This window comes from Leptopilina boulardi, unplaced genomic scaffold, assembly GCF_019393585.1.
Source record: "Leptopilina boulardi isolate dan_hultmark-lab unplaced genomic scaffold, ZJU_Lbou_2.1 LbouV2_214, whole genome shotgun sequence".
Lineage (NCBI taxonomy): Eukaryota > Metazoa > Arthropoda > Insecta > Hymenoptera > Figitidae > Leptopilina > Leptopilina boulardi.
This window is the reverse complement of record NW_026137768.1, coordinates 5,419,842-5,443,033: the sequence shown is the minus strand read 5'-3', so window position 1 is coordinate 5,443,033 and position 23,192 is coordinate 5,419,842. Positions and strand designations below refer to the sequence as shown.

Genomic DNA, 23,192 nt, shown 5'->3' with positions numbered 1-23,192 from the left:
ACGTAGGGATACCAAGTTTTATCGAAATCAGAGGTATGTGCTATTCGGAACTGCACCCTATTTTTTTAAAATAATAAACATAATAATAATAAACTTACAATTAACTGGATGCAGCCATACAAGATTTCCTCCAGGAGCTGCTCCGCAACAAACTCCTTATTTTGAAGAAAAAAATCACACACAACACTTTATCTACACGACTAATTAATATATACATATGTGTACCTAATGTATATATTAATATCGAATCCCAACACTCTTGTAATTTACAACTTAATTGCTAAATTTATCAACTACAATGATTTATAGCAAAAGATTTAAATTTCAGACGTTGTACAACTTCAATCAACGTAACTTGAAAAAACAACACAATTTTATTACATTTCACTTCACATTTCAACAAACACTTTTCTGGAATAGAAATACACAACTATAGATTAACGATGTTAAATAACAATGATACATCGATACCATTTCGATTTTAACATTAAAACTAAAATAATTTATTTACAAACGAAAGTACCGTTCCGGACAAAATATGGACATATACTGACGCTGCGCGCGTCGCCACCAGTCATCGCTCCCACCCTTACTACATCCTATTGGCTAAGCGCGAACCAATGAGCGAGCGGACAAGTTTTCTCCAGTTCGTGGTAGCAGGGTACGGTAGGTGGCTAAACGAGAGTAAATAATCGTTTACATAGATAATCGATTATGTTAAGGCGCGTTTACATTTCGATTTGTTGGAAAAAATGTCAAAATTTATAAATATTAACATCTCATCCCTGGTTTACAGTGTGAAATTTAAATGCCATAAAAATGGCACTTGTACAAAATGATAATTTATTAAAAGTTATTTCAGTTTTAAAATTATTAAAAAAAAATGGAGATCTCGATGAAGATAAATATTTTCTTTATCAAAATACTAAGTGGCGAAATATTTTGAAATACTCTGTAATAGAGTCATGGTTGAAACACCACTGCCATTTAGTAAGTATTTATGTTTAAATAATGTTTAATAATTTATAATTAATTAAATGTATTGAAATAGTTATTTGTAATACATATTTTATTATTTTCCTACTTGTTTATTACAAAATTTAGATTATTTTCATGTATAATATCAAAATGAATTTTGAGGTTATGTTTTTGTGTCATCATGACTAATTTAATATAATATTAATAATTTTAATGTATGAAATATTAATTTTTTTATAATTGCATGAAAATTAGGATTTTTTAAAAACGTAAATATTGTATTTAAAGCAATAAATAAGTGTTTATAGCTTTACAATATTTACTAATTGGATGTGTCATTTTTAATAATAATATTAAATATTAATATTTAATAAATTAAATAGAAATTAGAGAATTTATTTAATTATAATATATTACAGGTGAGATTAAACGCTCTAGCTTTAATATGCGAATCAAAAAGAAGTACACAGCCATTTACACCCACGGAATTTGATTTAATTCTTCTATTTTTAAAATATAATTTAGAGGAAAAAATGGAATTCGTACCGTTTATTAAAAAGGTAGTGATTTTATTTTTAATATTCCAATTTCAATTTTATAATTTTTTATGTAAATTTACAGGTTTTAAAACGTGCTGACGTTAGTATTGTTGCTTTGCAAAGACAATTGAATATTGAAGAAAAATCATTGGAAAATGGTGAATTAGATTTAGAGGAAGGTGGTTTAAAAATTGATGAACGTATTAATTTAATGAAAACTGCCATTAAATCTTATTATTCATTTTTTTCATCACTTAAAGATTTATGTTTAAAAAATATTTATCCAGCAGCTGTACATTGTCGTTCACTTTCGGCATTGCAAATATTAATTTTAATGCAAGAATTTTTAAAAAAAGAACTTACAATTAATTTATGGACACATGATGATACACAACTTTTAGTACAATGCATTTATACAGATTCATTTGAAGCAAATAAACAATTAGCATTTACAGTGATAAAACAGAGTATTGATTCAAATACTTTATATATAAATGATGTGAAAATTGTCAATGAAATAATTGACACTGCATTGAGTTTAGCAAATAGTATGAGACCAACTGATTCAATAACAGCGTCATTTATGTTTAAAATTGTTGTTTTATCACCGATTATTGATGATGTTTTACTCACTTACATTAATAATGAAGAAATATCAAATTGTCTCACAGAAAAGACATTGCTGATAATGATCAAAATTCTAACGAATCGTTTAACGGTATTTTAATTTCGAATGTAATAATTATATTTTTGGAATTTAAAGGAGATAATTAACTTTTTGTATTTTTTTTAGAATCCTATACAATTAGCAAAGGAAAATATTGTTGCTGCGTGTAGTAAACATTCTTTATATGGATATCTTTATTGTATTTTGAGTTTATTGCAAACACTCGATTTGAGGTAATGTTCAACAACTTTTAAATTAAATTTTACAGAAGTTAATTTGATTTGTTATTCAGGAAACTACAGTCTGAAAATTCATGGCGAAAATTAATTGCCGAAATAGTCGATATGTGTTTTCAATTAATTTACATTGCCTCGGAAATTGTTAATAATTCATCTCCCGAAGGACATTTGCCAATGGATTTAAGAGTACAAAATAGTGATTTGTTGATAGATGCTAAAACAACTTTAGTGACATCACAAATGGTTCTTCTTTGTTCATGGCGTTTAATAAAAGAAACTAGTCTTTTATTAGGAGATATCACATCAAGAAGTCCTATTTATTTGACAGAATCTAATCCTGGGCTTATATCTAAAGAACAGGTTTATTTTTTTTTAATAAAATATTTATCTTAATCTTAAATATTTATCTAATTTAAATATTTGAAAATAATTTAAATTTTAGATAATAAAAATTGGAGAGCAATTTGTTATGTTATTATGTGGAACAAAACATCGAGGAGCCATCGATCAAGCGCACATTGGCTTTCAACAAATGTGCAATAAATTATTTTCTCTAAAAGATTCTTCATTTCGACAATTACCTGTAACTTGGTTGCATTATCTATTTTTAGATATGATTGGATTAAAAAGTGGTAATTTTAAATTATGCTGGACGAGAAGAAGTGCTGGTGTTCCATTTATGGTTCAGGTACAATTATTTAGTTATTAAATTAAATAATACAATAATTTTTTTTTTTGTAATTTAATTTAATTTTTTATTTTCTAGGCAATTACATGTTGTACAACCAAGCGTAATCTTGATCATTCAATTTTTCATTCAGTAATGAGAATTCTACTTGGTTTTACACAGCTAACAGATGTGGAAAATTTGTTTAATGACATTAAATCTATAATGTACAATAATACAATATTTTGTCAATTTGAAGAAAATTTTAATTCAATTAATAATGGAGAAAAAGTTGAAATTAATGATTTGGCGGAAATTAAAACACATACATTGAATATATTGAGAGCACTTTTTAAACATTATCGACTTAAAGATTTAGTGAAACCATATATTTCGGAAGGTTTCACTGCTGCAATGAAAAGTTACGATGGACAATCTTGGGCGGTAATTAAAAAAATTATAATTTGAAATTTTTAAAATAAATATTCATTTTATAATTTTGTTTTCCTTTAGGAACGGAATGCAGCAACTTTATTGATTGGCACTTTAGTAACAAGAACGTTTGGTGTATTAAGAACGAGGGATCATATAAATTTAACGACACACAATAAAATGACGGGAAAAGTGTTTTTCGAAAAATATGGACAACTATTGCCATTTATGTTAGAAAAATTGAATACTTTTATTACAGAACGAGATGAAATGATTGATTGTAAAATGCAAACAATTCTATTGATTATATCACGATTATATGTTGGTAATGATATGGAAAATTCAAATTCTTTCTGGCAGGTAAATATAATTTACAAAAAAGAAATATAAATTTTAAAATTAAATTATTAATAGAACAATTTTTCAAGGTTGATAAATTTATTAATCTTGTATCGCAATGTGGAACGAATCGAGTGCAAAAAACTCGTGAACTTGCAGCAAGAGCATTAGTATCGTTATTAACAGAAAATAATATTTGCGAAACATTGGAATTTCTGATAAAAAATATAATGGAGACTAAAGAAAATTTAAATGCACTTCATGGATATATGTTACAGGTATTTAATTATCTAAAAATATATAAATTTGAATAATTGTCATAAATTGTTTATACTTTTTAGCTACATGAAATAGTAAGTGTTTTTGAATTATCTACGGATATTATGTCAAAGACCAAATTTCTTGACTTCTTACTAAATATGGAAAAGACAATTCTCCAAAGTTTAGAAGAAGGAAATGAAAATTCTGCATGCTTTCCGGCAGCTGCTTCATTTGTTATTATTTTATCCAAACTTCAAAAACAGCCCTTAAGCAGGTAATTTATTTATTTATTTATTTTTACCGACAAACTAAAATTTTAAAAACTTAAATTTTTTTAGGAAACTTTTTGAAAATCATCTTTTGGACAGCATTATAGTAAGATTAAAAATGCATCTAGCTAATTGTAAATTATTAAAGAAAAAACCAGGAAAAGAAGTTTATGAAATGGAAGCAATGAATTTTATTATATTATGTGTGAAAAATTCATTTTGCCATGAATTATTTAATGTAAATGAGGAAAATAATTTTTGGCTATCTATTTTAATACATGTCAATGAGAATATTCAAATAATAAGTTGGAAAAATATTTTTCCAATTATTGAAAAAATTGGTAATTCCAAATTTCTTCATCAAGCATTATTTATTGCTTTTAATACGAAATTTGAATTTATTGATAATGTTGAAGTACACGATGCAATTTATGAATTTTTATATCTTACTTTGTCACATTTACAAGAATCAAATGAAAAAAATTTAATTGTAAATAATGAATTAGAAAAGACAAATGTAATTTATGAATTTTGTACAATTATTGGTAAAATGCTCACATCTCATATGAGGAAAAATTGTTTTTACGAAAGAGGCATTTTTCTACAATTAATGGAGAAAATGTTTGCATGTTTTTCATCTATTTCTAAGGTATGTATTTTTTTTTTGGAAATGGAAAAATTATTTTGAAATTAACGAAATTTTTAATTACAGGATAATTCCAAGACACCTATGAGCCGAAACGATGTGTATAAATTAATAGTCAATAATTCTTGGATGTGTTCTGCGGACATAGATTGTCGAATTGGAATCGCAAAAAATCTTTATGATCTTTATGTAGAATCTGTCGATATAAATGATAGTTGTAAGTTTTTCTTATTTAAATAATTGTTTTTATTTTAATTTTTAACTTGTTGTCTATTATTTTTTAGATTTAGTTTTAAATTGGTGGACAACATTATTGCATTTATTATTAGACGATAATATGATTGTTCGTCAATATGCATCAATTGTAATCTGTGATATAAAACCCAATACAAAATTGGGATGCCATTCTGTAATTATGGAAATTTTTTTCAATAAATTTTTCAACACCATTGGTAGTAAAAATCCCACAATTGGACTTGCCGCTCTTATTTGTTGGATCGTTACATTAATGGATGATGAGGAGCTTGAAATGGATGAAACAGAAGTAATTATAAAAAAGGAAAAAAAATTTAACTTAATAATAATTTAATAATTCTTTTTCAGGTATTTAATAAATCGAATATTTATGAATATTTCGAACCAATGGGAATATCAAAACAGTGTATTAATTATATACAATTAATTTTTGAACAGTGTAGTGTCAGTGAAATAATTCCAGAAATTATCAAAAATTGGTTGAATGAACGATTGAATTTGCAATTCAGTGAAATGAATACATTTCAAGAACTTATTATTAATTGTAAAAATCGAATTCCTTCTCTTGAGGGTAAATTAAAAGATATTTTAGATCCATTTTATAAATCAAAATTGATACAACACGTTGGCTATGACGATCTTTGTCAACAATTTTCAAAAGTTGTATATTGAAATATTTTATTTCTTTTTTTAAATAAATTTTATATTTATTTTAAAAAAAAAAACTTTGTTTCAATGATTTACTTGTGACGAATCCAATTTATTATTTTTTTATCAATGAATTACTTAAAAATTTGTTGTATATTTGAAATTTATTTAAAAATTACATCTAATGTAAATACAAAGTTACTGAATTATTTAAAGTTTCTTTTATAGATTTCTTTTTGTAGTTCGCACATAATCATCAGAATTATCTGTAAGAAAAATGTGTTTTACTTCAGTGTCTGAGATCTTATTGTGTTTTAAAGCCGCAATATTTGCTAATGCTTTGAATGTACGAGGTTCCCATATTGAAACATCAGCTAGTGATTTACGATTAAGATGAACATCATATTTATAAAGACTGTCTCTTAAATGATATTTGGAAATACTGTGTTGTTCACATGCCGCATCTATACGTGTCTCCCAAAGCTGAAACATGTCAAGTGTTTAGTTAATTATTTTATTTTTTTTTTTTAATTAAAAATTTATTACCTGTCTCAAATCTTGTCGCTTTACTTCTCGTCCAACAGTTGCATATTGCATAGCACGATGAACTGCTCGAATTGTAAGACTATAACAATTTCTTATTCGACCTCTGAAATGCTGAAAAATAAATAATGTATTACATAAAACAATTTTCTTCACACGTGTGTGAAACACGATTTTAAAGATATAATTTAAAATTACACTATTAACAAAACAAAGTTATGTTTAATAACAATGAAAATTGCCCCTATTTATAAATAATTATTCTAAAATCAAATTTAAATGTCATTTCGAATTATTTTGTTTTTAAACAAATTAAATACGAAAATTATGTTCCGGTATAAAACAAACTTAAATTGATTAAAAAAAAATACATACTGCTGCAAGTTTAAAAATTTTCCTTTTTCGCCAAAATTCATCAGGACCTCTGCATCTTGTAAGCAATTTTGTAGTTTGAAATACCATTTTTCTATTTTAAATTTAATTCTTTTTCTTTCCTCTTCAATGTTTTTAAATCGATTATAGGTTATGTTCACTGCATATGTAATTTCCGTAACTCCTTACCACAAGATACGTAAGATAAATGTTATTACACAATTTTTTTTCAATATTTTTTTTACAAAAGTAATTTACAATTACATTGTAATAAAAAAAACTAACTTCAGAAAGTCATTTTTAATTCTTAGTAAATTTTTAATAATAATTATTCGATTTTTCATGAAAAAATGACTTTTTTAAAAAATATGTTATAAATTGTAATCAGGTTTATCAGTGAAGGGCGGTTTCAAAATCAGGAATAAAGAGAGATAGAGAGAAAGAGAAATAAATTTTTTCTCAAAAAAAAAATGTAATCATCTCAATGATGAGGAAACAATATCAGCTTGGTCATGTATTAATAGGAAATACTATAGTTTAAGTTTATGCAAGAAGTACAATTTTTTTTATTTTTATAAATAATGTAAAACTATGTGAATGAAGTCACGTGACAAAATTCCCACCCCTTCCATCCCAGGGGGAGGGATTAATCAGTTGCCGACTGGAATGGACCTCCTTTTCTATTTCAATGAATTGAAGAAGGATGACTGATCGAAATCGTAAACAGATGACTGATAGGAGCCGCCCCTGGTACCTGAATACAATGGAATTTCTGTTTGGCAACCATGTATGTATTTTCCCATCTGCTTACATTAAGACGTGACACAGTATACGTATCTCACGGTAACTAGTTGCCATCCTTTTCCATTGCATTACATTAGACAAGGTCGATACACAATTATCGTTTACAATTTACATTCCCAACCATTGTGCTCCGACCACATTCCTTTCACTCGAATTGTATTTCGTGTGGAGAGAAACGCCATTTTGCTATTTCCTTACTCTTTTCCAAAGTACTTCTTTATCAACGTAAATTGTAAATTTAAGAGTTAGAGCAAAAGCTCTAGTTATTTTGGTATGAGTGTATAAAATTTGGAGATGTTAAATTATTAAAAAGTGATTATTTATTATGTGTGCACTTGTGTGACAAAATTTGCATCGTGTTTTTTTATTCTTTTATTTATTTCTCGAAATTTTCATTTTCCTAATTTTTTATTTAATTATTTCAATAAATGTGTGCACTATCATATACATATAATTTAAAAATTACATTCAATTTCAATTATAATTAATTTTGTCACAAATATTCAAGTGAAAAAAAAAGTGTTAAAAATAGAAACAAAAAAAATTCTTCAAAAATCGACAATTCAAGGTTTGTATGTTTACATGTTTTTTTTTTACAAAGAAATGAAAAACCAAATATTGATTTATTGCTAAACGTTTCTTAAAGCGTAAAACAAAAAAAAATTTTTTTATTGAATTTCAATTTAATTTTATCAAATTATGGTAATTTTTTTTGTTTTATTGTTTTTATATTAATTATTGTCATATGTGTGATCTATATATGTTCTTTTTTTGAACGTAGGAGTGCCAAAAATAGGAATGATGTACAGTCTAAAACCTTGCATTATCCCTCCCATATGTAGCCTAAAGAGCGGATGTTAAGTTTAAAGTAGTGTTGATACAATACTCTTTCAAAAATTACATATACGTATATATGTCTGAAAGCCTACAACCACAAACTCTCGAGCAAAGCAAAGTTCCTCCTGTTCACGCATTCCTATCTAACTGCCCCGTGTGCCCGTCTCTTTTTACTGGTTTACAGCGTTGCCATATTTCGTGTAACAAATAAATAATTTTCAAATGTATTTAATTTTATACATTTTAATGGGCATTTAATTCATTATTGCCCATTAAAATTCCCCTCTTTAATTTACTGTTTTGTTTTTCCTGTTGTTATACGTATAGGTTGCTATGTGCATTTAATGGATATATTTTTATTTCCTTCTAAAAGTACCAACATTTTCAATGTAACTTTTGCAATTCTTGTTCCTTTGATACTCTCAGTCCTGATCCACTTTCTTATTGTTGCCAGATAACTTGGTCAATATTTTATCAGTTATTGCTTCATACACGGACATAAAGCGTGATTGAATTTAAATAGAATTAAAGAGTGATAAACATCGTGGAGTTCCCGAGAATATAATGACCTAAGTTTTATTCAGAAACAATAATGTGATACTTAATTTTCTTCTTAATTGTCTTTTATGACTCTGCTCTGCACGAGTCATTTTATTTTCATCCACTGTTTATATAAAAAAAAAGTGTTTTTGTTTTTTAATTTTTGGTGGCATTTTTTTTTTTTCCTTAAAATAATTCTCGGCATAATTTTTCGGTTTTGTGTTTATCTTCGTGTGCTTCTTTATGAAAAAGACGATTTCTATTTTCGGTGAGTTTCTTTTATTATTCAGATGTTTATTGTTAACAATATACTATGAATAGAAATGTTTAATCATTGAAATAAAAAAATTTTATATTGCATTGTATTGACAAAATGCTATTTATATTCATTGTGAAAAATATGGTATTTATATGGAAAAAAATACTATGAAATAGTATTGATTGAAAGAATTCTATAAAATAGTACCTAATTATGAAAAAATATTACAAAACAGAATTCAGTAAATAAAAATTTTCTCCACGAGAAAATCGAGAAAATTCAAGTTCCAGAATCATCCAATTTTTTCTACATCTTTTTTGCATTTAAAAATTTTTGATAATTTTTTTTGGAGCCATATATTAAATCAAGAATTCCCGTTTAGAAAGTTAAGTGAACGTCTTCATAAAAGAACTTTCTCATTATTTATTCAATGAAATACTCTGTACTGAAATTTGATATTAATTTATTCAACGAGTATTTCTATAATATTTTTAAATAATTGAATTAATTCAATGGCATTTGAAGAATAATGCCATTGGAATATATATTATATCATTGATTTGATATTCATGAAAAACATGATCAAGAAATTTCAGCATAATATAAGAAAAATAATTGTCAACAACAATGCTGAAACGTATAGAAGAAGAAAGAAAATATCGCGGGGAAATCCGACGGAAATTGAACAAACAAGACTTAATGAAGATAAAACATAATGAAGTGTAAAAGGTATCCATAAAAAGTATTCATTTAATTGCTTCTAACTTGCGGTTGAATTTTTTTTTTATATAAAGCTTCTAATATTCTTTCGCGTATTATTTTGCATACATATAAAAATTTATAATATATACACTGAAAACAATATTTTATATCTTCATACTGAAAAAATGAATCATCGCATTGCGGAGAATTCAACTTCAATCAACATGGACTTTGAACATCTGAAGCATAATATCTGCATATTATTAATAAAATAACGAAAGGAAAGTTTTCGATATTAATTTCAATCGTGAAATTCATAATATTGGAGTCTCTTCGTCATTTTTAAGGAAAGAATACTCCAATCAAGATTTCTATGGACCATCATTTACGCAGGACAACAGAAGTAATATTTGTAATTATAAGTTATATTTAAATTTAATTATAATCTTAATAATTATGTTATTATAATTAATATAAATTAAAATAATGTATTAATTATATAATTCAGTGCTATATTTTTTAGAAATAAGTTAATTAAATTAAAAGCTGCGATCAATACTGACGTCTATATATCATTTTTTGTCAGAGTCTACAAATTATATTAAGAATATTTAATATTATTATAATATTAAAACACATTAATGAGGCGCATGATTATTAGCAATTCTACATTCCGTTCTGTTCATTACGTCTAAATTCGAATTATCGATTAATATAACTTGCTACAATTTTCATTTTATTACGTAATTCTCAAGTTACCTTATTTTAATACATACCGGGTGTTGAAAAAAATCTCTATTTACAAGATTTTATTAATCAAATTTAGAAATTATTAAAAATTAATTTAAATTAAATGATAAATCAAGTAATTGATTAAAAATAATAAAAAAAATTTATTATTTAGGTGAAATGAACATTAGGGATTGTATTTGCCTCATATAAATATAATAATTAATAATTTATTTAATAGAAATAAGTTCGATTAATTGTTTAAAATGTGAATTATTTATTTTTTTTTAAATAAAAGAATATAATTTTTGAAAATTTATTGTAAATGAAAAAAATATCCAATCGTTTTTATAATAATTCCATTTATTATTTTATTTTCAATTTTTTCCGATTCTTGAAATATTATCCCATTGAATTTTTCCCCAATTATTAAAAAAAAATTGAACTTAGGAATTTATATCAATAATTAATTGTCTAACATGTTAGTTAATGTTATTGTTGATTTTGACATAACCTAAAATTAATTAATTAGTTTTTAATTATATACCCATTATCTAATAATTAATAGAAATATAATTATTTGAGTCAGTGATGAAATTTTGTCATTAAATTAATTATTTTTAATTAATTCAGCTTTGGAAAGTAGAGAAGGGGTAGTCGTCTCTGTCTCTCTCTCTCTCTCTCCTCTTTCTGCCGGCGTTACACGTGAATTTGCGCGAAGCATGTTACCGGGCGCACCCTATTATATCTATAGTACTTCAGTAGCCAAACAAATTCGATTTTCTTTAAAGAAAATACATTTTATTTGGTAAAACATTGATTCTTGTTGAGTGAAAAACCTAATTGTTGAATTTATATAAACAGAAAGTAAATACGAAGAGTATAATTAAAAAAAAAAGTCGAAAAAAATCAAAACAAGTCAATTTAATTTTATATTTTTTGGTTAACCAATTTTTTTTTTCCAGTAAAAGTGTGATTAATTTTACTTTAAACGTATTTAATTACATTAAAAGGTGAATTTAGTTAAAGATTTAAAACTTGAGAAACGATTATCAAATTTTAGGTTATGTTAGCTAAATATTATGGGATTTGTTTTATATAAAAAATGTTGTTCCAAATGTTTCTTGATATAAAATTTCATAACGTGTTCTTTTTTCATATTTTGCAGATTAAAAAAAAAATTGCATCGAAACAACGCACGTTGAATACAAAAACCATAATCAAAACGAAGACAATGACAGATATTATAGACCATCGAGATGTACGAGAATCACTGTCGAGCCCATTGAAATCATTTGATAATAATCAACACGTCAATTCATTAATAACACAACAATCACAATTAAATACCGACGAGGTGGATAACGTAGACTATCATTTTGAAGCGGTGAGATTGCAGAGTTATGAAAACTGGCCGTTAAATTATATGGATCCAGCGAAATTGGCCGCTGCTGGATTTTATTACACGGGCGAAAGTGATAAAGTGAAATGTTTCGAGTGTCATGTGGAAATTCGTCAATGGTTAGAAAATGATGATCCAATGATTGATCATCAACGTTGGTCGGGACGTTGTAGATTCATAAGAAAAATTCCATGTGGTAATGTACCAATTGGAGTTGATCCCGAATCAATACCAGCGCCAAGACCAAGAAGTCATGATGTTTGCGGACCATATGGAGTTGAAATACGTTCTGGCTCGGGACCCGATTGTTCATCAACATCAAATGCAAATTTACCAAGTTCAGCGAAACTTGGTATCTATGGAATTGGTCGTTCCAAGGGACCCGTTCACACTGAATATGCAAGTTACGATGCAAGATTACGAACATTTGAATCATGGCCAAAATGCATGCGACAAACGAAAGAACAATTAGCGGATGCTGGATTTTATTATACGGGCAAAGGTGATCAAACACTTTGCTATCATTGTGGTGGTGGTTTAAAGGATTGGGAACCAGAGGACGATCCTTGGGAGCAACATGCAAAATGGTTCTCCAAATGTATATACCTATTCTTGGTCAAGGGTCAAGATTATATTAACAACATCACGGGTCAACATTTGACACCTCCTTCGAAAGAGGTAATTTTTATTTTCTATTTTTATATATAAAAAAAAATATATAATTTTCTTTTAACTATTCTCATCTTTTTTTTTTAAAGGAAACAATGTTAATGGATCTACCGAGTTGTATTCAAAAGGTCCACGATACAATCACCGAGAAGGAAAAAGATTTCGTTGGTACGAGTAAAAACGAATTGAATCAACCCGAAAAGGAATGTTCAAATTCGATAATAAAAGATAAAGAACAAGTACGAGTTGATGATGCGAGAATGTGCAAAATTTGTTACAGTGAAGAATTGGGTGTAGTATTTCTGCCCTGCGGTCACATTGTGGCTTGTGTTAAATGTGCTCCGGGTATGACTGTGTGTGCCGTTTGTCGAAAACCTGTTACTATGAATGTTCGTGCATTTTTCTCATAGTATTTTTTCCTGGACAATTTATCAATTTATTTCACTAACTGGTATAATTGTTTAGGAAACAAAAAAAAAAACATACATACTTCATTGTATATACCAGTTTCATGCATTAAAAAAAAACACACACACACATACACACTCAAAAAACCAAAATGTTATAAAAAAAATTTTTATTTCAATTTGAAAAAATTTAAAAAAGTTAGACAGGTTTTTTAAAACCATAGGTTTTTAATTTAAAGTATTTTAAATATCACAGCCTTCGAAATATTATATTTTTATTTTTCTATATTAAAAATTAACCCTTTCATATTGTGGATTTTTTTATTTCTCAAAAAGAAAAAGATATATATATTTTTAATAAGCTTGCTAATCATCGTTGTTTGGATTGATGTGTGTTCATATTCTATATATATAAATATAAATATATTATCAAAAAGCAAGCTTTATTGTTTGAACATCTTTCATACCTAATTAGTATTAATTATTCTTTTTGTATTTTATTGTAAGAAAAATCAAATTTTTTTGTTTCTTTTAACGTGAAAACGACATTTTTTTGTTTTGTAAAAAAAAAGAAAGAAGGCCAAACAATATATTTAACGGTATTTATAAAACTTACAATTACACGAAAAAAATGAGCTTTTTATTCTGTAACAGGATCGAATTTTACAAGTCGCTTAAATAATGACATTTTTTTTAAAGAATATTAATTTTATGATTGTAATTTATTTACATGTGCTCAAAAAAAAAAATATTATTACTTAATTCTCAAAAAAACATTTGTCACATTCAAAAAGTTTTGTAAAAAAAAAAGTTACAAAACTTTAAATTCGATCCTGGATTCTGTAAATTGTAGTCTATAAGAATACCGAAAGGGTTAATTGACACTTTAAATGTGTATAAAAAAAAAAAAAAGAAAAAAAAAATTAAAACTTCTACAAGTGTACTTAAACACAAGGTTTAAGTGTTTTCTCTTCTTCAATTTACAATTTTTTCTCTCTTCATTCAAAGTAATAGAACACCTAACAAGTAAACATCACCTCTCAGTGCAGTTTAACAAATATTATGTAAAAAAAAAACTTAAGTAGGGTTGAATTCTGTTAATCACATTTTACATTTAAATATCTTCTTTTTTCAATGCTTGATAAAAGCAATAAATTTTTGTAGGAAAAAAAAAATTTAATTATCACGAAAAATTAGTAATAAATGTAACTATTAATAAAATTTTTTCTCAATGAGACTCAATTCTTGTATTTCTCACATTACCCCTCAAAATTATAATAAATGTACCAATTACTGTGGTTAAATTTTTAATAAATTAAATTAAAACATGTTTATAATTTTTATTAAAGTAAAAATTAAATTTCAATTCATAATACTCTAGTTAACTAATATATTTTAATATTAAATTTAAATTAATTGTAACTTATTAATTAAATGATTATAGGTTGTGTAATAAAACATCAATTACAAAACATCACGTTTTTATTTTTCTACAATTGGAAAATGATTAAATAATTAATTTTTTTTTTTAATATTGCGACCACATGCTCGATCGTTATTCACGGAAAAATGTTCATTTAAGTAAAAAAAAAAAAAAATCGTGAACAAAAAGAATATAAACGAGAGCATTGAAAATGAAACAATTTTAATTTTTGAATTAATACAAAAAAGAATCTTTTTTAATTCGTCGTTAAGGTAAAAAGACCTGTTATTGTAAAATTAAAAAATGTCTCACTACATTTTATTTTTTCATGTAGAAAAAGGAAAATGATCGCTATTAATCATTTTTTTTGTTTTTTTTTTTTTTTTGTTTGATGATATTAAAGTATATACAAGTGACAATATACAGAAGAATTCGTGGAAAAAAATTGAATTGTGTCACTTTTCAAGTTTAGCGAATTGTTGTTAAACAACGCGAACTGGAAAAAAGAAATTTGAATTAAAAAGAAAAAGCTTAATAGTTTATTTTTTTTTTATCAGCACACTTGTACCCTCATTCGACTAATATAACTTAAAAACATTTTTAAATTTGATATTTCATTATTCTCTTTTAAAAAAATAGAAAATTCAAACAATAGTCGATGACAAGCTCTTTCTTTTTTTTATTCTGATATTCTCTAAATTATTGACTTAAAATAAACAATAAATCCGGATATAAAACATTTTTTTCTCTTGATATTCTCTTGTACATATATAAAATGTTTTTTTTTTCAATTTTCTAATTAAAAAAAAAAAAAAAAAAAAAATAAAAAAATAAAAAAAAACAATCGTGTGCGAATATAATAATACCTACTACTTGTTATTATGCCTAGGATAATTTAAACAATAAAAGGTTAATCTATATCATAAATGGAAAGAATATGATTATTTAAACAATACAATTATTAAATCCCGCTTTATTCGTGCCGAGAAACTTTCAAAATACGTTGTATGTATACAATATTTGATTTCACGTGTAAATATATACAGTTTTCATTATTTATCAATTTTTTTTTTCTTTCTTTAAATTAAACACGTAAAAGCACATATCCTTATTAAACGATAAAAGTTTACACAGAATAAATTTGAGCGATGTGCAAAAATTTGCAAATTGCAAAATTAAAAAAAAGAGTGTACACTTTAATCGCATAATCTGATTTTTTTTTTATAATTCTCGCAAAATTTGTTCCTTGCGATAATTTTGTTACTATTCTTGACTCTAAACACATAGTTATAGCCCAATTAAATATATTGTTAATCGTACATTACTTTTTTTTTTTTTTTTTTTTTAATTAACTTTGTTTCTGGCTTTATCAGTTTCTTTGAAAATATGTACAATGTGATAAGGAATATTTTTTTTTCTTTTTCTTTTTTTTTATAGTAGTTATGATAATTTATAACAAAACAAAAAAAAAATATATATATATATATTTACGAAATGGGTTTATACTTAAAGAGGCTAATCGGCGTAAACAATGAATTGCTGATTATCAACATCAGCAACTTCCACTTGGACGAATTGTGGTTGTTGAAGTTGAATTTGCTGTACCTGTCTTCCAATGGCATTACGCGATCTGAAAAATTTGATTTTTATATTTTACCATAAATACAATTGTAAAGAAACGATTTTCTTTTAATTCTACATTTCTGTGTTCAAATGATTTTTTTTAAGATTGTTGAAATAAAAATTGTTTGCAAAAAAAAAGAAAAAACAAATTTAAAGAATGAAAATTAAAAACACTTGCGAAATGTAAAATTTGATGAAATAAAACGTCGGGAGAAAAAGAAAAGAGAATTATTAAATTAATTCTTACTTGGCTTTTGCGTGGGTTAAAATATGTGACTTCAGATTCGTAGATTGAGCGAATTTTTTACTACATCCATCAAATGGACAAACGTAAGGCCTATCTCCGGTGTGTATTCTAACGTGTGTTCGAAGATTAAAGTCTAAACTGAACCTTTTACCACATCCTTCAAATGTGCATTGAAAAGGCTTTTCTCCCGTGTGAACCAATTGATGCCTTTTGAGTTTTGAACTTTCAACAAAGGCTTTTCCACATTCTGCACAAACATGAACACGCGGTCCGTGTGTATGTAAATGCTTACGCATTGCACTATTATCACGAAACATTTTTGTACATCCCTTATGAGGACATGCAATAGTGCGTTCAACTCCATCCATCATTTGTTGTTTGCGAATTTTCAATTTATGTCCAGGACGAGCGAATTCAGCTAACTGTTTTGGATCAGAGAGATCGAGACCTGGCATACCATCGGACACTGAACTTCCCGAATGATTGAATTTGGTGGAATTTTTGCCTGACATATATTCCGTGTAGTCGGGATCAGGTTCTGGATTAGAACCTTCATCTGCAATTTTTTCAACAAAAAAAAAAATAATTAAATTCAGAATTGTTCATTTCAATAATATTTTAATCAATTTTAAAATAACAAAATTTTTTTATTATCCACGTTAAAAAATTATTTCAAGTACTGTGAAATATATACACCAAATATTTAATATATTAAAGAATTTTATATAAATTACCTATAAAATTTTAACATTATCAAAATACTAAAAAACATTATTATTTTATTATTAAAATTCAATTGATTGTAAACTAGTACTTTAAATTTAATAAAATCCCACTCATTTCAATGATTAATATTAAAAAAAAATTGTACTCTTCTTTTTAATTATTACAATTATCTGCTGAAGTTGTAAAATAATTTTCACTGTACTAAACTAAATACTCACGTGTTAAAATAATTTCAACTCAAGTACATCTTCATCCCATGTCATTTAGTTTACAAAATATGACCGTTAAATTATAATTTTTAATATTTCTTTACTAACAAAAAAAAAAAAAAATAAAACACAAGATTCTATCTATTTTTTAAATATTAAAAAAATTTAAATGGAAAACCAAATCACTTTAAAGAGCTAGAATAACGCTTTCTACAAATTACTTTTAAAGTCGACTTTGTTTCTATTGTTCCGTTCCTTAATGGCGAAGATCCATCAATTGAGAAGCCATTTTCAAAAGATGTCTGCTTTTTTGAATATTAAAAATGGCGTTTCACTAATCAAAACAAACACAAATTTGAAGTTTAAAAACCAGGATTGACATTTTTTTTATAAAATCCCATTTATTACGATGTTTTATCAGTACTTGAATATAACTATCCATAGTTTCTCTAGAGACCACAAAGAGTTTTTGACAATTGTAAATTCATGCAAACAAAAAGGATGAAAAAAGAACAAAAAAAAATACAAAATAAAATTACAAAAAAACATACCATCATCTGTACCGGATGCCCACATCGTAACTGAAAATTCACCTTCCAGGGTCTTGATTTGCACTTGTTTCTGTTCCCATTTTCTCGTTTTAGTTTCCGATGCCATATCGCCGAAAATAGCGTGGTCAGGAGCTCGAAACCTTGTGTTACCTTGTTTCCTAGGTTTTTTTGTAACTTTTTTCGAGGGACCGGGACTTGATTCAACATAAATATCGTTATCAGGAACGGGTATTTGGTCATAAACGCTTAAAGGATCACCACCGACAATTTCTTCCTGTGTCTGCAGAATGATTTCTTCGCGACCAGGTTCTGGAAGTGGCTGGAGTGCTATCATCGGTTGTCCATCATCACCTTCAATTGTCGTTTCAACTGTCTCGCACGGAATTTCTACAGGAATTGTTTCGATTTCTACCTCTTGAATGTCGGGCTGGATTTCAACTTCAGCTATTATGTCCGAAGACGCCATATTAATGTCGGCTGACGCCATATTACTAATCAAAATGGCTGGCGACAAATAGTTGCTTCGATGAATAAACTGTTTAGTCATGAATAAAATAGGCTTCAATGCTCAGCTAGATGGTAAACTTCGTATATAAAAAAGGAACACTCATTTTCGGATTAAAATAGAAATCTAAAGGTTGTATCGCATTTCTATGAGTTGACAATTCGAAATGTGACAGTTTTGCGTCACATTTTGAACGTTTAACTCCTTAACGAAACTACGTATTATACGTAAGATGCCTTTAAATGACTTTTCATTTCCCATCTTTGCATATGAAAAACACGGTGTCGGAATTTGTTTGCAAGCACATATTTCATAAAAAGTTATTAATATTAAATAATATAGAAAACACATGTGATTTTATTGTATATATTATTTAGTGTAATTTGTTCCTTTATTGATATTTTATTTTAAACCTAATGATAATAACAGACGGAACAACGCATAATGGAACATGAATGTAAGTCTAACCTTATTTTTTCATATTAACGCTAATCTTTTTTTGTATTTTTGATAATTCTTGCTTATACAACATTTTGTGAACATATTTTCTCAGTATTTTACAATTAAATTCAAATATATCAAATAATTTTAAAAGAGAAGAAAAATCAATGCTATGAAACGCCTATATGCATAACAGTCTTAATTCTGTCAATTGTCATAGGTTATTATTGAGTCTTAAAATCTGTAGCTTTTGATTTTGTAAGTTATTTTGTAAACTTGTTAAATAATCCTAAAATGAGTGTTTATAAAGAGTGTACTTGAACTTAAAGAAAGATAATTCAATAATGAAATTTTTTCTCCCACTATTGTAATTTTGTTATCTTTTATATCTATATACATACATCTTAAACATTTAAAAATAGTCTCCGGAGACAATATTTAAACCTTGAGAAAATGTTTAATTTTACGATAAATCTTTTTTGAAAAATGTTTGTTGAATAATAATTTATACCTAAAATTTTCCATAAGGGTGTGTAAAAATTGTTTTATTTTTAAGAAAAATTATGTTTATAGTAAAAAATAGTTCCGGAGACGGTGACGAGCAAGAAACAATGGATACAGAATTAAGTTCTGAACGAAGGTAATTTTTTATTTATTTATTTTTTATTGTATAATCTAATTCTAAACAATAAAATTGTAATTATTTAAAAAATAATATTTATTTTAGATCTGTTTCGCCTTTAAATGAGAAAAATCTATCAAAATCAATTGACGATGAGCTTTGCAATAAATCAAGGCCCGAATCACCAATAAATTCTCGAGAAAATTCAAAAGAAAGATCACCATCCGTTGAACCGAATAATTTAAATGGAAATAAATCACCAAAGTCAGACAGTGATTCTGAATCTAAACGAAAGTCCCGTTCAAGAAGTAGAGAAAGATCCAAATCCGGATCACCAGTGTCAGAGAGAAGCGTTGGTTCAAGAGCATCATCAAATGGACGAAGTCCATCTAATGCAAGTTCCACTTCAAAGCATTCGCCAGCACGATCTCAATCACCCCATTCACCTAAATCACAATCACGATCCAAGTCTCGATCTAAATCACGATCAAGATCAAAATCTAAGTCCCGTTCCAAATCCCGATCTAGATCATTATCAAAATCCAAGTCCAAATCGCGTTCTAAATCAAGATCCAAGTCAAAGTCTAGATCAAGATCAAAATCGAGGTCAAAATCTAGATCACAATCAAGATCAGTGTCAAGATCTAAATCGAGATCGAGATCTAAATCAAGATCAAAGTCCAGATCAAGATCAAAGTCACAATCAGTTAGAGTGTCGCGTTCAAGATCTCCTTCGCAGAGAAAATCGAAATCACGATCACGCGAAAGATCCGTGTCATCACAAAAACGATCTCAATCACGTTCTGTCTCGCGTAACAGATCACTATCTAAATCGCCATTAAGAAATAAATCCCATTCTAAATCACCCTCGCGAAATAAATCCAAATCACCTTCACGTAATTCACGTTCCCACTCGAGATCACAATCACGAAAAAGATCATTGTCCGGATCACCAGGAAAAAGATCAAGATCAAATTCCCCTAAATCAAGATCAGTGTCAAGATCGCGTTCTCGTTCTGTCTCACGATCGCGATCAAGGTCCGGATCAAGAAAGTCACGATCCGGATCGAGAAGATCAAGGTCTGGTTCAAGAAAATCAAGATCCGGATCAAGAAAATCAAGATCAGGATCCAGACAGTCAAGATCCGGTTCAAGAAAGTCAAGATCAGGATCCAGAAAATCAAGATCCGGTTCAAGAAAGTCAAGGTCGGGATCCAGAAAATCTAGATCTGGTTCAAGAAGGTCAAGGTCGGGATCCAGAAAATCAAGATCTGGCTCAAGAAAGTCAAGGTCGGGATCCAGAAAATCAAGATCCGGTTCAAGAAAGTCAAGATCAGGATCCAGAAAATCAAGATCTGGTTCAAGAAAGTCAAGATCAGGATCCAGAAAATCAAGATCCGGTTCAAGAAGATCAAGATCCGGTTCGAGGAGATCAGGGTCCGGATCGAGATCAAGATCTGGATCAAGAAGATCAAGATCTGGTTCAAGATCGAGGTCCAGGTCAGGGTCTAGAAAATCAGGATCAAGATCAAGGTCGGGATCGAGAAATTCACGATCAAGATCGAGATCTGGATCAAGAAAATCAGGATCAAGGTCTAGATCTGGTTCGAGAAAATCTAGATCAAGATCAAGATCCAGATCACGATCAGGTTCAAGAAAGTCAAGATCTAGATCGAGATCGAGATCAAGGTCAAGATCACCATCGCCATCAACTTCAAAAGTAGGCGCAAAATCGAGATCACGTTCAACATCTTCCTCAAGAATATCAAGGAAACGTAATCGTGATTCAAGTGATCATAGAGAAGGACGATTATTATCTGATTCGGAAGATGAAAATACATACAGTAAAGCAAAAAGAGTTCATCAATTATCGGATTCAGATACTGAGCAACCTGATAAAAGTTTAACTAACAATGTTATTGATGAAGATAATGAGGGTGAGAAAAATGAATTAAATGAAACACCAGCTCAAAAATTAGACGATTCTGATGATGATGATGATGCACCAAGACCAGGGGAATCGTAAGTATTCATATTTTTTAAATTATTATTTTTCAAAATAATACAAATTCATTTTTTTTTTTTTTCAGTGATGATTTTATATCAGATTTTGATCGTATGTTGGCACGTAAAAAAGAAGAGCAATCACGCCGTAGAAAACGTAAGGATATTGATATTATTAATGACAATGATGATATAATCGCACAATTATTACAAGATATGAAAAATGCATCAGAGGAGGATAGAAAATTAAATCAACTTGCTAAACCGGCGACAAATAAAATAGCAATGCTTCCTAAAGTTTTGTCACAATTAAAAAAACATGATTTACAATTAGCATTTTTGGAACACAATGTTTTGACTGTTTTAACGGATTGGCTGGCACCAATGCCGGATCGATCATTACCTTCATTGAGAATTAGAGAAAGTCTTTTAAAATTACTTTGTGAGGTAAGAAAAATAATAATTTCATTTTATTTTGCCTGTTGGGCAAATTCAATAATTTCGATTTTTTTTTTCTAGTTTCCAAAAATCGATCAGTCTTCTTTAAAACAATCGGGAATTGGAAAAGCAGTTATGTATTTATATAAGCATCCTAAGGAAACAAAGGAAAATAAAGAGCGCGCTGGTAAATTAATTAATGAATGGGCCAGGCCAATATTTAATTTATCGGCAGATTTTAAAGCATTATCAAAAGAGGAAAGAATGCAACGTGATTTAGAGCAAACGCCACAGAAAAAAAGAAAAGTGGACGCTGATGGTTCATCACAAAAGTCTCAGGACATTAATAAAGCATTCAAAGGAGATTCAAAGTAAGAAAATTTCATTTAAAAATCAATTGAAAATTCATTAATTTTTTTTAATTTTAATTAAAAAAATATTTTTCATATAGGCATAAAATTTGCTAAAAAAAAGGAAGGGGGATAGGGAAAATTTTGTTTGAAAAAAGAAGAAAAATAGAGCAAAATCTAAATATACATTTTCTTGTTTATATTAATAGAATTAAAAAAAAATAGTAATTATTAAATTATTTTAGACCTCTACGACCTGGAGATCCTGGATGGGTAAGCAGAGCTAGAGTTCCAACTCCATCAAATAAAGATTACGTAGTACGACCTGATTGGAAATCAGATATCGATATTAGCAGAGTAAGCATTTTTTTATTATTATTATTTTAGTATAATTTTGACTCTTTCTTTTTACTTATGACTTGATTTGATAATTATTATCAACAATTTCAGAATACGAAAAAACAAATGAATCGATTTGAGAAGCACATGAAAAATTATGTCGATAACAAGAGATTGAAATCTACAAGACGAGCTGTGACTATCTCAATAGAAGGACGTAAAATGGCGCTTTAATTTATAAAAACAAAATTTATTATAAATATTTTCAGTTTTGTTTATTTTGCTCGTATAGAGAAAAATTGCAAAACAATTTAGTTGCAAATGTTGTATGTTGTATGGAATTTTCTTCAATAAATATATTCACGATTTTTTTAATCTATAATTATAATCTAATCTGTATTTATTTTTCAAATATAATTAATTAATTCACTATTTTTAAAAAAAATATTCACAATTTGAAAATTTCGAATTTCCCTCTTTCGAAATGCGCACACTGTGGACAAAACTTGA

At 27.5% G+C, this 23,192-nt stretch overlaps 5 protein-coding genes across 11 annotated transcripts; 3 read left to right on the top strand and 2 right to left on the bottom strand.

Annotated features, from left to right (window-relative positions):
• The first annotated feature begins 791 nt into the window (after positions 1 to 791).
• On the top strand, positions 792 to 6,078 carry LOC127279284 (thyroid adenoma-associated protein homolog). The gene is made up of 14 exons (XM_051301548.1): positions 792 to 990; positions 1,398 to 1,538; positions 1,600 to 2,235; positions 2,311 to 2,417; positions 2,477 to 2,783; positions 2,866 to 3,111; positions 3,190 to 3,534; positions 3,604 to 3,882; positions 3,951 to 4,139; positions 4,203 to 4,396; positions 4,461 to 5,040; positions 5,104 to 5,254; positions 5,322 to 5,581; positions 5,641 to 6,078. Exons 1-14 carry the CDS (start codon positions 820 to 822, stop codon positions 5,962 to 5,964), a joined length of 3,930 nt encoding a protein of 1,309 aa, XP_051157505.1. The 5' UTR covers positions 792 to 819; the 3' UTR covers positions 5,965 to 6,078.
• A 7-nt stretch (positions 6,079 to 6,085) lies between these two features.
• On the bottom strand, positions 6,086 to 7,031 carry LOC127279301 (39S ribosomal protein L20, mitochondrial). The gene is made up of 3 exons (XM_051301583.1): positions 6,859 to 7,031; positions 6,487 to 6,597; positions 6,086 to 6,423 (listed from the first exon to the last, which is right to left on the bottom strand). Exons 1-3 carry the CDS (start codon positions 6,943 to 6,945, stop codon positions 6,163 to 6,165), a joined length of 459 nt encoding a protein of 152 aa, XP_051157540.1. The 5' UTR covers positions 6,946 to 7,031; the 3' UTR covers positions 6,086 to 6,162.
• A 780-nt stretch (positions 7,032 to 7,811) lies between these two features.
• On the top strand, positions 7,812 to 14,441 carry LOC127279293 (baculoviral IAP repeat-containing protein 3-like). Of its 4 annotated transcripts, none has more exons than XM_051301569.1 (3): positions 7,812 to 8,227; positions 11,895 to 12,806; positions 12,887 to 14,441. In XM_051301569.1, exons 2-3 carry the CDS (start codon positions 11,961 to 11,963, stop codon positions 13,205 to 13,207), a joined length of 1,167 nt encoding a protein of 388 aa, XP_051157526.1. In that variant the 5' UTR covers positions 7,812 to 8,227; positions 11,895 to 11,960; the 3' UTR covers positions 13,208 to 14,441. The 4 variants fall into 4 exon arrangements, with proteins under 4 accessions (XP_051157526.1, XP_051157528.1, XP_051157525.1 ...); XM_051301571.1 differs by lacking the exon at positions 7,812 to 8,227 and adding an exon at positions 8,822 to 9,304; XM_051301568.1 differs by lacking the exon at positions 7,812 to 8,227 and adding an exon at positions 10,264 to 10,400.
• A 1,104-nt stretch (positions 14,442 to 15,545) lies between these two features.
• On the bottom strand, positions 15,546 to 18,501 carry LOC127279294 (transcriptional repressor protein YY1-like). Its single transcript, XM_051301572.1, has 3 exons — positions 17,984 to 18,501; positions 16,498 to 17,053; positions 15,546 to 16,257 (listed from the first exon to the last, which is right to left on the bottom strand). Exons 1-3 carry the CDS (start codon positions 18,468 to 18,470, stop codon positions 16,143 to 16,145), a joined length of 1,158 nt encoding a protein of 385 aa, XP_051157529.1. The 5' UTR covers positions 18,471 to 18,501; the 3' UTR covers positions 15,546 to 16,142.
• A 238-nt stretch (positions 18,502 to 18,739) lies between these two features.
• On the top strand, positions 18,740 to 23,064 carry LOC127279287 (IWS1-like protein). Of its 4 annotated transcripts, none has more exons than XM_051301556.1 (8): positions 18,740 to 18,945; positions 19,503 to 19,569; positions 19,657 to 20,757; positions 20,926 to 21,573; positions 21,642 to 22,002; positions 22,075 to 22,364; positions 22,589 to 22,700; positions 22,794 to 23,064. In XM_051301556.1, exons 1-8 carry the CDS (start codon positions 18,933 to 18,935, stop codon positions 22,914 to 22,916), a joined length of 2,715 nt encoding a protein of 904 aa, XP_051157513.1. In that variant the 5' UTR covers positions 18,740 to 18,932; the 3' UTR covers positions 22,917 to 23,064. The 4 variants fall into 4 exon arrangements, with proteins under 4 accessions (XP_051157513.1, XP_051157512.1, XP_051157510.1 ...); XM_051301555.1 differs by having other exon boundaries at positions 20,884 to 21,573; XM_051301553.1 differs by having other exon boundaries at positions 20,842 to 21,573.
• The last annotated feature ends 128 nt before the right edge of the window (positions 23,065 to 23,192 follow it).